Below are 11,624 nucleotides of genomic sequence, written 5' to 3'. Positions count from 1 at the left end.
TATACTATATTTTTATTTCATCACAAAGTGTAGTATTGAGAATCAATAACGTGGAACGCCACAACTGGGGGGATAGATTGTCCTATTCACTCTCGATTAAGTTTTATATGCTATTCGCTCTCCTATTCGGAAAAAAATATAACTCTCGATTCAAAAAGAGGACGACAAAAAGAAAACCATAGATATTTTTTATTTTTCAAGACAAAAATTCCTATGGATTCACATTTGAGAAAAACATAATAAAAATGTCATTTATTGATATTTCAAGTGATTACAATACCAATATTTTTTTTCTGTAATAAAGGAATATATTCTAGCTTGTGGATGTTCTCCTCATTGTCACTATCATCAACTTCGATATCAATTGGAATGTCTTTATCTTTTTGAATTTCTTTACCCGGTCTATGTGTTTGCTCTTCCTCCATTATTTCAATTGTTTGCTTATTTGTCTTATAAGAATTCTCTACTATTTCATCTTCATTAAAGGCATACCTCAAATCGTCAACTTCATTCTCATTTCTTTTCCATCTGTTCATAAACCAATCTAATCTTGGATGTGAAGCATCAAAATTTTGTTTATTAATAAAAATATCATAGATATCTTTCATTGTTGTGTTGGATGGGTATACCATTGTCCTCCATAAAGCATCAACTTTTTGAAGCTCCATTCCTCTTCCTTGATATGGTGTTATCCAATTAGAAGACGGGTAGTACTTTCCTGTCTTGATCATTTTATGAATGGTGGTGCAGAAATTATTGCCTAAAGGATGCTTTAAATAGAACTTCCAAAACATCAATGCTCTATCAAAAATGTTTGTTGGAGTAAGACAAACTTTGTTCTTCAAATCATCTGCACCATATTGCATGTAAATTTCTATTCCCTTTGAAATATCTTCAGCACTAATATTATGCGACACATTTTTGTAATGAGGCTTATCAATATCTTTCATACAATAGCCTATCATACCATGAAATGTGTGCATGTTCTTCTGCCTTAATGCTCTACACATTACAATGCCACCAATGGGATTATTCTTATCCCAACCAAGATACTTTTTTATGAGCTTATTAACTGCAATTATTGACTTTGCATGAATTCTAATGACCATTTGATAATGTAAATGGAAAACTGTGCCTCCTCTTTCCAATGAGCAACTACCAGCAAGGCATTCCTTAGTGATAAAATCATGAAGATTATTTAGTAATGCTTCATCAATGTCACTACCACCTATTGATATTGTCACACTTAGCTCAAGCACTTTCAAGTTGACATTGGATTGATCTAACATTGCATCTTCATTAGATAACTTCTTTGGTCTTCCACGATTTTTCTTAGGTTCTATGCTTGAAACTTCATGGCCTTCATTAGTTGAATTTATAAATTTTCCAGTCATTCATTCTCTTGCTCTTTTTTTCATTTTTGACATTTCACTACATAATAAAAAAGAAAAAATAGGTTAATAATTCAGAATACATATAGTCAAATTAGTGATAATACAATTGTGGAAAGAAACATTAATGTATTTGATTGCCTAATTTTAAGAAAATTATATTCATGAAAGATAGGATTATCAAATGGATTAATAAAATTACCTCATATAATCAATTCAGATGTGGCCGGATCTGATTGCAAAAGCGAAGGATGGTGGACTGGACGTTATACAAACCTACGTCTTCTGGAACGCTCAAGAGCCACAACAAGGAACCGTAAGTAATTACGATATTTTTAATCAATCAATTGAAATAATTATCTGATCTTAAAAGCAAAAAAAAAAGGAAAAAGCGCAAAGCAGAAAGCAACCCTACAGTCAATTTTGCTTTCATTGTGGTATGTGGGCAACTAGATTAACGTAGTCCCACGCCACTCACAGCCCTAATTTTCTCATCACTTGTGCACAAGCATTCCGGCCTAGTTAATTAGAAAAAAATGTATTTTTGAACATCTTGAACGTCTTCGCACATTGTTCTCTCTGAGTTGTTGTCGTGCAGAGGCATTTGTATAACTGAGGTTAATTAATTAATCGCTCATTGTGCGAAGCAAACAACAGAGAAAATAAAAAGCAGCAAAACAGCGCCTAGGAGAAGCAAAAGCGGATGCACCGCTGGTTTCCCCATTCCCCACGCAGAGAGAGACAGAAAGAGAGAGAGAGAGAGAGAGAGAGAGAGAGAGAGAGAGAGAGAGAGAGAGAAGGTTTATCTCACAAGAATTACAACAAGCGAGCTCAGCCAATTGCTTTCTTTGGTGGTGACTTTTGAGATGGACGGAGAGAGAGACAGAGAGAGAGGGCATCAGCAGGGTGGCGGAAATACGCACGGGTGAGAGAGAGAGGGGGGTGCGGTTGACGGATATGAGACGGATATGCACAGTTGCAACCGTTGGAAAAAAAACCTTAATATCACTCAGTTAATTAATATTATTACGTAAGTTTTTTTATCCTAAGGTTTGTAGGAAAAAAAACCTTAATATCACTCAGTTAATTAATGGAATTTCCTTTTCCACTCGTTGTATGCCCCTATTCACTCCAAGCTTTATGTGGTCTATTAATTATTCGGGTAGCTTTGCATGGGAACAATTGAATACAAGTATTGGAAATTGGGCTTATGTTAAAAAAATGTTCCCTATTCTTTTTCTTTGAAACCCTCTCTCTTTCCTCTTGAATCTCCTCCACTAGCTCCATCGGAGCCTTTTCCTTGAGAACCCTTTGCCTCTCCTCTAGAATCTCCTCCACTATCTCCCATGGAACCTCTTCCACCAACTCTCTCCCTCCCTCTCCTCGTTCCCTCTATGCTCTGAGCACAGAGACAAGCATGCTGGCGGGGGTGCAGTTTGATGCTTGATGGCCAATGCAGAGAGAGGGGGGGGCCGTTGGACAACCCCACTGTTGCCATGGTGCTTGGTGACCCAGCCGGTACGGTAGGGCGCAATTCTTCTTAGATTAGCCTTGTAAACATAGGCGATCCACTTTCTCAGGTGCAGAAGCAAGGTGCTCGGGTATTGGTTGGGCTTTCCTCTCTTATAGCCGAGGATACTCCCTCGAACATATAGCGTGATGCATTTTCCTTCGTGCATCGATATGGTGCTAAAGTGTGAGAGGAGAAGTCCCTCTCTCTCTCTCTCTCTCTCTCTCTCTCTCATTTTACTCCAGTAGGAAACAACGCCTTTGGTCCACTGGCAGCAACGCACACGTGCAATCTCAGCTTCTCGTTGTCCATTCTCTGCAATGCAGGTGACCAAGTCGTCCATCTCAGGTTCCGAAAGACCTTATCCACTTCCTCTCCGGGTGGAAGAGTTTGGGTTTTCATGGATCCTAGTCGGCTTTTGAGAGAGAGATGGGCGTTGTGTCGAGAAGTGGGCGTTGCTTCTGGGAATCGCAGCCCTTGTTGTACACTGGTTTACTGCCACAGTCCACCACAAGAAGGGATCATTTTCCCCACCACGAGAGCCGAAGCCCCCCCAAATACCTTGGATCTGCAGCCTATTCTCAAGCCCTCAACCTTGCCCTTAACTTCCTAGATAGACGTTGACCATCATCAGACAAGCTCTCTAGCTATGGAGATTGGTAAAGACGTGCCTACACAGAATCAAGAACTTGACCTACTTTGTCATCACCAAACAAGAGCTACTAGTTTGAAATGTAGTCTCTTGGAATGTATTGACTGTTGGATATACTAAACAAGGGCATAGTGAAAAGGCAATCAAATGCTTTGAATTAATATAGCATGAAGGTGTCTCCCCAAGTATCTCTTGAAAGCTTGTGGAAGCATTGGAGCTTGGGAAAAGGGCCAAGAATTACATGCTAAGAGTAATTAATGCTATTTGATCAAGCTGCCTTGATAGCCCCGTGTAGGAGAAGCTTTGCATGCATTTTAATTTTAATCCTGATTTGGATGTTTTTTTGCAAATTGTGGCTTTGGTTACGAAGCCAAAGATAACTTGTGCACATCGACATTGATTATAGCTCCACATTAATCGTGAAACAATCACATGAGACTCGTCGCATCATCGACATCAGTATTGCAGGTTGACAAAGGTATTCTTTTTTTTCTCTCTTTTATATTTGAACAAACTAATGACTACTTTTAACATTGAAGGTGTATCTTTGGTCCACTTTCGAAACCGAGAGTGTTATTTGGGAAACGAGGGAATGTCACGTTCCCTTATGTTTATAAAATTTTGGGGAGGACTATGCCAAATCCCCGCCATACTTTATATATGGTTTTTTAATTTTTATTTTCACTTGCACAAACAAGCACAAAATTCGTATGGCTTAAACAACGACGTGTCACTCAGATTCATATGTGCTAACCAATTTGTAATTATCCTTTTTGCGAGGTACCTCAAGATCTCCATCGATCATAAACTGCATAGGCATGCAGTTTATCGATAGGCGGACATGGCTCTAGCACCCTTTCCAAGTATATTTGCAGATTCATGTTCTTGGAGCATGCAGGAGATATTGAAGACTGCAAAAGTGTGAGCGTACGAGGCCATAGATCCGACTTTGCCAGGGTTTATGTAGGTGCTACGGGAGATAGGAGCGTTGCAGTGCTGGCATAAGCACGACACCTTCTTGGAGCATTTGCAAGATGTGTATCAAATTCTCAAGCTTTGGAGGGCACCAGACTTCAGGCAATACGGAGTGGTGAAGGTATGGTGGCCACCTTCAACACTAAAGGTGTATCTTTTGTCCACTTTCGATATTGAAAGTGTTATTTTGGAAATGGGAGAAAGACACCTTTCCTATGTTTATTATTTTTTAGTAAAGACTTTGCCAACTCCGCACCATACTTTATGTATGGTTTTTTTCCCCTCACTCTCACAAACAAGCACAAAAGTCCTATGACTTGACTAATGACATAGAAAATGTGGTAATGAATTTGTAACGTTTTGTCTTGCGAGGTACTTTGAGATTTCCGCCAAATGTAAGCATAGGCTTGAGGTTCATCAATTGCGGATGTCACACTAGCATCCCTTCCACGTATGCTTTCAAATTTAAGTTCATTTGAGCACTTCAAGATGACACACGTTCTTTTAAAGCACGTTGAAGCGGAAGCAATCAAGTGAATAAGAGTACCAAAGCATTCTAGTTTTTTTTCTAGCCTTTTTAGGAACAAGAATACTACAAAATATTTATGCATGGATTTGTTTATATAAATAGAATCTTCTTGGTAATGCTAGATTTTTATTTGTACCATGGAGTGAGGTAGAGCAATTGATCGAGCAATTGGTGAAGCTTGTGTGTGTTTGGGGTAATGTCTCGTGATCGTGATCAAGTCTTACGAAGCTTCCAGCTCTCATCCGAAATGACAATGCAATGTACAAATAGAATCTTCGTTGGAAGTGTTATGAAGCTTCCAGCTCTCATCCGTAAGGACACTTAACAAATAGAATCTTCCTTGGAAAAATGCAATTTCCATTGTTTTCTGCTGTCGCTTGCAGGAGACCAGAACTCAGAAGCCCCCGGTCGGCCTTTCTCTTGCAACCGTTTTTGGGCGTGCTGTCCGATGGCAGTCGTGGAAAGGGCTGTAGATGGGTTTGCCCTGACCTTGCCTGCATTGCGGCTCGCCATTCCTCGGAATTTCTCCTATCTTTCAGGCGATTCATATCTCGATCAATGTCAACAGCAGCAGACAGACAGAGCTCCCATTGCAGCAGCAGAAATCGGTTTTCTGACCGAGGTCAAAGTGCTGCAGTATTTGCAGATTTTGTTGTTGCTGCTGCTGCTGTTGCTGGTGATTACTATGATGGTGGTGGTGATGACGAAGAAAGCGATCCTGTTCATAGCTGATGCTATAGCCAAGGGCCAAGCCCTAGCTGATGGAAGGACCCTAACCCTAGCCAATGGCGCCCCCCTTTCGGAAAGCAGCACCAATGCCGACTCCCAGAAACAATTCGGCACAGACAGGGAAGATCCCCTCGCCAAACTCAACCCTCTCGCCGAAGAGTTTGTGCCTTCTTCTTCCCTCGCCTCTGATGCTATAGCCAATGGCCAAGCCCTAACTGATGGAAGGACCCTAACCCTAGCCAATGGCACCCCCCTTTCGGAAAGCAGCACCAATGCCGACCCCCAGAAACAATTCGGCACGGACAGGGAAGATCCCCTCGCCAAAATCAACCCTCTCGCCGAAGAGTTTGTGCCTTCTTCCACACGCATCGAGTTCAATGAGGTAACGCAAGGCCACTTTATAATGCTGTTTTTCTGCCACCAGGATTGCATTCAGATCATCGTTTTGTGAAGAAGGAGGTGGCATCTGCAGAGAATTACCTTGTGATTGCTCTCGTTTAGGGTTAGGGCTGCATCAGAGGCGAGAAGTATGTTTTACTGCAGGTTTACAAGCGATCTTATGCTAGACACAATGTCGTTTGATGGCAACAATTTGCACTAGATGTAAAATCTCACTGCTTTTGATTAAAATTGATCTTTTGCGATAATATGCACTTGATTGCCAGACTCTGCACTTGAAAGCGATATCATGTGAAATTGCAAAAATTCCCATCTTGCGTGACACGCTACTGCATGTGAAACTCCCCAATCACAAGCCATCTTATATATTTGAGACCATCTGACAGTTATCTGATGTGATATTTTTTGTGATCTCATGTGATGTGACATTTTTGCATTTCAAAGGGATCTTATGTGGTAATTCTCTAAATTATTATTTTTTGCCCGACTGGCCTTAGACCCAAGATGCTCTGGTAGTTACTGATTTTTCACCACCCGTAGGCCTTTAATTATTTACCTATAAGTGATGCTGCTGAGGAAGCACCAAGGGGGTGTTTTGAATCCAAGACTTCTTGGTCGTAGGCGAACACCTTCACCACTTGAGCTATCACCTCATTGGCGATAGTTCCCTGATCTTATGTGACATCTCATTGCATTTGTTTGCAGTATTCCCCCCTTTTTATGTGAATTTCAGAGCATCTGATGGTAAAATTACCATCCGGTGTGTGGATGTTCTTGATGCAGAAGAAAACTAACAGCTACACGTCAGGAAGGCGTAGGGTCAATCGCAGAACAAGCAAAGCACAACGTGTCAGAAGGACTGTCTATGTTGCAGATATTGACCAACAGGTTAGAGTAATTTTTTTGCTGCTTTTTGAGCAGTTTCAATCATATCAAATCCATAATTCACGTGCAAAAGACAGTGCCACCAGATCTTAGTCTTAGTTTAACAATTAATCTACCGATTCATGTTTATGCTGATTCCTTAGGTTACGGAGGAGAAGTTGGCTGTCCTTTTTGGCAGATGTGGCCAGGTCAGTTTGTGTACTTCTATCTATCAGCTTTTGGAGGCTTCTATCTATTAGCTTTTGGAGGCTTCACTAACACATGGTGTAAAAACATACTTGGGATTTGACTTTGCACAGGTTGTAGACTGTCGGGTGTGTGGAAATCCAAAATCTGTGCGGAGATTTGGATTTGTGGAATTCACTGATGAGAGTGAGAGTCAAGAGTTTAGTTCAACTGAGGTGGCTCTAGCTATCTTTGAAGTAGCCCTCTCGCTCAAAGTTTGTGATACATTGTTGCATCTGACTATGCAGAGGGAGCAAGGGCAGCGTTGGGCCTTGCGGGAACCATGCTGGGTTGTTACCCTCTCAGAGTATTACATTCCAAAACTGCAATTGATCCTGTAAACGAAACTTTTCTTCCCCAAGTAAGAGAATGCATTAGTTAAGTGCTGCTTTCAATCTGTGCAATCTTAGTGGACTGTACTTGTACTCGATTTTTGTCCTGGTACCTGTTAGCAGGCCCTTGCCTGAGTGATTTGGCTGAACGCAAACCAAAGTTCAAGCCCTGACACCTCACCAAAAAAAAAACAGAACTTATGGAAGTACTTGTGTGCAGTCAGAAGATGAGCGTGAAAAGTGTGCAAGGACGGTTTACTGCACAAATATAGCCAAGGAGGTGAAACACAAAACCTTTTTGATCACAATGCATTTGTCAGTGATGGAAAATGGCACTGGCTGTTGCCCCTACTATGACTTCACTCATGTTTCATTATACTGCACAACCCTTCTGTTGGGTCTTTCGGTGGTATGGGACTCAGGGGGTTTAGGTGAGGTGTGCAGTTGGTTTAGGTCTAACCTGTTATCTCCAGTTCGGATGATTCCCAGGAGATCACTAGGCAGATGAGGCCAGGACCAAGCTCTAGAAGACCAGCTCCGAGCCTGAGGCTAGACCCTAGCCAGCCGCAACAATTATCAGCATGACCTCATAAAAAAATCCAACCTTGTTTTGTCCTTTAGGCACATAACACGCACGGTATTTGTGCTAACTTTTCTTTGAGTGGTGCTGTTTTGTGTAGGTTTTACAGGCTGATGTAAAGTCATTTTTTGAGCAATCATGCGGTGAGGTACAACTTAGAAGTACCTTTTGAAGGTTTCTGTTGATGATGGTAATACAGATTCTTTCAAATTACGCGTCTCTAAATTGCAACTCAGTTGTGGTCAGGTAGCAGGACTAAGGTTGTTGGGGGACTACCGCCGTTCAACCGGGATTGCATTTGTGGAGTTTGTGCGGGTGAGTTGATTTTATCTGTTGGCATTTTCCCTCTTTTTGACAACAGGGTTTCAGTTGCTGATTCTCTCTCTCTCTCTCTCTCTCTCTCTCTCCCCACCCCCAACAAATATCTTTGTATAATTAGATTCATTTTTATCAACATCTGCTATGTGTTAAATTAAATGTGGTGTTCGCAGGCTGAAAGTGCTATGGCAGCTCTTAACTGTAGTGATGCTATTTTGGGCTCGCTTCCTATCAGGTACCCATACTTATGCAGTATTTCAAGTGATTTGAAATGAGATTTTCAACTTTTCCATTTGTTCACCTAAATAGGATTCTTGCATATCGACAAAACAAATTGTGTAGTGCGCAATGTGTCATTGGGGTTATAAACATTTCTTTCTATATAGTCACAAAATTTTGGCTTTGAGGTTTTGTGGAGTTCTATTTTGAAAGATTTTGTCCCTGGTTAAAAAATCTATGGGATTAAAAAAATATATATATCTTCATTACAAACGCGCACACAAATATTTATTTGTACAAATTAGTGTGTGTGTACACACACACACACACACACACACACACACACACACACACACATACATACATACATACATACATACATATACATATACATACACACACACACACACACACACACACACACACACACACACATATATATATATATACATATATACCAAGGTTGTTAGTGGCGTCAGAGGCGTTTGGTACGAGGCGGGTATCGTACGCGCCTCGAAAGACTCGTATTTTTTAGAGACGTTAGAGGCATCTGTTTTATATATATATATATATAGTGATAGATAGATATAATATATACAGTGGAAGTTGAGAGAGAGAGAGAGAGACTAGAGTGTGTATGTATGAGCCTTGAGGGAGGGAGAGAGAGGGTGTGTATGAGAGGGAGAGAGAGAGTGTGTGTGAAAGAAAGAAAGCTATATTAAACGTCTGCAAAAAGCCAAAATCACCTATGAGACCAAAATAGTCCATCATCATCATCTGGATACATCAGCAAGATTCAAGGGTACAAAGTAAAATGAAATGAACTGAAATGAACCGGTAGAGTATAGAGAGAGCTCCAAAAGTGGGTATTCCTAGTGTGTTTGAAGTTTGAACTTTGAACTTTGAACTTTGGGTCTTGAGAAAGGCTTAAGGGAGGGAGGGAGAGAATGAGGGAGAGAGAGAGAGTGTGTGTGAGAGGGGCTGCCTTGGGCCCTTAACGATCCCGTCTAAAGACTCAAACACAGTGGGGACGCCTCGGTCATGCAATCGTATGCAAGCAATCGTACGCCTCGAATGCCTCATACGCCTCGAACGCCTCTAACCGTTAGAGGCGCGCCTTATAACAACTATGATATATACATATACATTTATATATATATGTATAGATACATATGTATATATGTATATTGTCAGAATACGCAGTGGAGATATTGACCAGATCTGGGAACACAAGAGCAAAACGCAGTGCAGAAAATCACAGCACGAGAGAGAGAGAGAGAGGCGTGTAACTCTGCTCTATATACACAAGAAGATCCCGAGAATGATACAAAATGAAATGGGGGCCATGGGGCCATTTTATATGGCCCCAAATACCGAGTCAACCTGTGCTATGTGCTAAAGGCAGCCGACTGTCCCTGAACCTCCACGACCAGCAAATACACTCAGTCGGCTAGCTGTCCTGAGTCGGCCTGAACAGATATGAGGTCGGGTTCTTGAAGGTACAATCGGCCACAACAAACGCACAGGGAAGCCACCCAAGCCATAGAAAAAATAGGGAAAAATGGGAGAAAAATACGGAGAGTGGGGAAAAATGAGAAAACACCTAATAAGGGCGGGCACACCCACAACAGAGGCCATGGTGTATAAAAATAGACAGGAGATGACTTCTAACACCCCCTCTCAGCTCCTGGGCTGTGAAACCAACCACAGGGAGCTGGGGTGCCACCTGAGCAAATCATGAGATAGCGACTTCGTAAAGAGGTCCATCATACTGTCCTCCGTCGAACAGAACTCTAGGAAGATGTCATCAGCAACGATCTGTTCACGAACAAAGTGCCTCTAGATGACCATGGGTTCCTCCAGTGGAAGCCCAAACCTGCAATGCAACCTCTGCATCCTCACCACCTCACAAGTAGCCCCGTACTCTGCCTCTGTCCTCGACAAGGCAAAAGATGACTGCTACGTAAAACTGCTCCTGGGCCTGAAGTAGATCTCCTCGTGTCCGGATCTCCTCTCCCCAAACAGAGTCACTCCAACCGTGGAGTCGGACTCCATCAATCAATCCCCCTCCTGTGTACAAGAGTCCATGATCCTTTGCATGCCGCAGAAACCACAGGAAACGCAATCCTGCCTCCCAAAGAGTCATCTGCAAACCATGAGCTCAACTGCCTCATTAGGAAGCTCCCGTCCAAACTGGTGTCCATCAACCAGATCAATGAACCATTCTGCTTCTGAGTCAAAAAGGCATCACACTGCTCACAAGGATCAACACCTGTTACAGTGCAAAACCAAGTCCCGGAAACCTGATGAAGACCACGCAAGGCCTTCTGAAACCTGTCAACCACCCCCTCTGAACCCGGAACCACAAAGCCTGGGGTATGCACCTCCTTCTGCAAGTAATCAACTGCCACCTGCCTGGCTTTCCGAAAGGTCCCCGTGGAAAGAACATCCTCATCTACAGGAGGTTCTTTGTCCCGAATACTACAAGACATCATAGCGTAAGTTACCTGTTCAGTTTCCTCTGACTGACGAACACAAGAACTACCAACATCAGTACTGGAGAGTTCCTGCCAACTGCTGCCATCTACTGGAGAGTTTTCATGATTGCTGCTGAGGAATCTTCACCCTTCTCGGTCTTCCGCTTGGGACACTGCCTCCAATAGTGGCCTTTTTCGCCACAATCATTATAGGTCCTCTTTGCCTTTAGATTCTCGCGGTCAGTAACGGACTTCTTCTCAGAAGACTTCTCCGACGAAGCCTTCCCTTTGCCCGTGTTACGGCCTTTCGACCGTTGGCGAGTGAAGGCCTCCGAACCTCCACCCTAAGGAGGGTTCGTGAATTGTTCCTCCTGGTCCAAGACCATGGGCACAAGCTCCTCCC

The 11,624-nt window shown here is 42.3% G+C and overlaps 2 protein-coding genes across 13 annotated transcripts in view; one reads left to right on the top strand and one right to left on the bottom strand.

Moving 5' to 3' along the window:
• Positions 1 to 263: 263 nt before the first annotated feature.
• On the bottom strand, positions 264 to 1,394 carry LOC147625350 (uncharacterized). The gene has a single exon (XM_086817968.1). It carries the CDS (start codon positions 1,392 to 1,394, stop codon positions 264 to 266), a length of 1,131 nt encoding a protein of 376 aa, XP_086674094.1.
• Positions 1,395 to 5,351: 3,957 nt separating this feature from the next.
• LOC147625348 (polyadenylate-binding protein-interacting protein 8-like) overlaps positions 5,352 to 11,624 on the top strand; it is a 99,678-nt gene continuing 93,405 nt past the window's right edge. For 2 of the 12 annotated variants that reach the window (XR_015268956.1, XM_086818670.1), the window contains exons 1-9: positions 5,357 to 6,168; positions 6,969 to 7,073; positions 7,214 to 7,258; positions 7,370 to 7,442; positions 7,544 to 7,656; positions 7,848 to 7,907; positions 8,308 to 8,355; positions 8,454 to 8,522; positions 8,699 to 8,760. Coding sequence is in view for 4 of the 12 variants with exons in the window: in XM_086818670.1 (XP_086674796.1) it covers positions 5,506 to 6,168; positions 6,969 to 7,073; positions 7,214 to 7,258; positions 7,370 to 7,442; positions 7,544 to 7,656; positions 7,848 to 7,907; positions 8,308 to 8,355; positions 8,454 to 8,522; positions 8,699 to 8,760 (1,238 nt within the window). In the remaining 8 variants the exon portion in view is untranslated. Of the gene's footprint in view, positions 6,169 to 6,968; positions 7,074 to 7,213; positions 7,259 to 7,369; positions 7,443 to 7,543; positions 7,657 to 7,847; positions 8,356 to 8,443; positions 8,523 to 8,698; positions 8,762 to 11,624 lie in introns of those variants that run through there. The other 10 variants (XM_086818673.1, XR_015268959.1, XR_015268962.1 and 7 more) reach the window with 10 other exon arrangements.

Source organism: Cibotium barometz, chromosome 24 (assembly GCF_041138505.1).
Source record: "Cibotium barometz isolate CiBa-2024 chromosome 24, ASM4113850v1, whole genome shotgun sequence".
Taxonomy (NCBI): Eukaryota; Viridiplantae; Streptophyta; class Polypodiopsida; order Cyatheales; family Cibotiaceae; genus Cibotium; species Cibotium barometz.
The sequence above is the reverse complement of the archived record's forward strand: the minus strand, read 5'-3'. Positions and strand labels throughout refer to the sequence as shown.

Coding starts and splice junctions, on each gene's coding strand:
- LOC147625350 (XM_086817968.1), bottom strand. CDS start 1,394: ATGACTGGAAAATTTATAAATTCAACTAATGAAGGCCATGAAGTTTCA.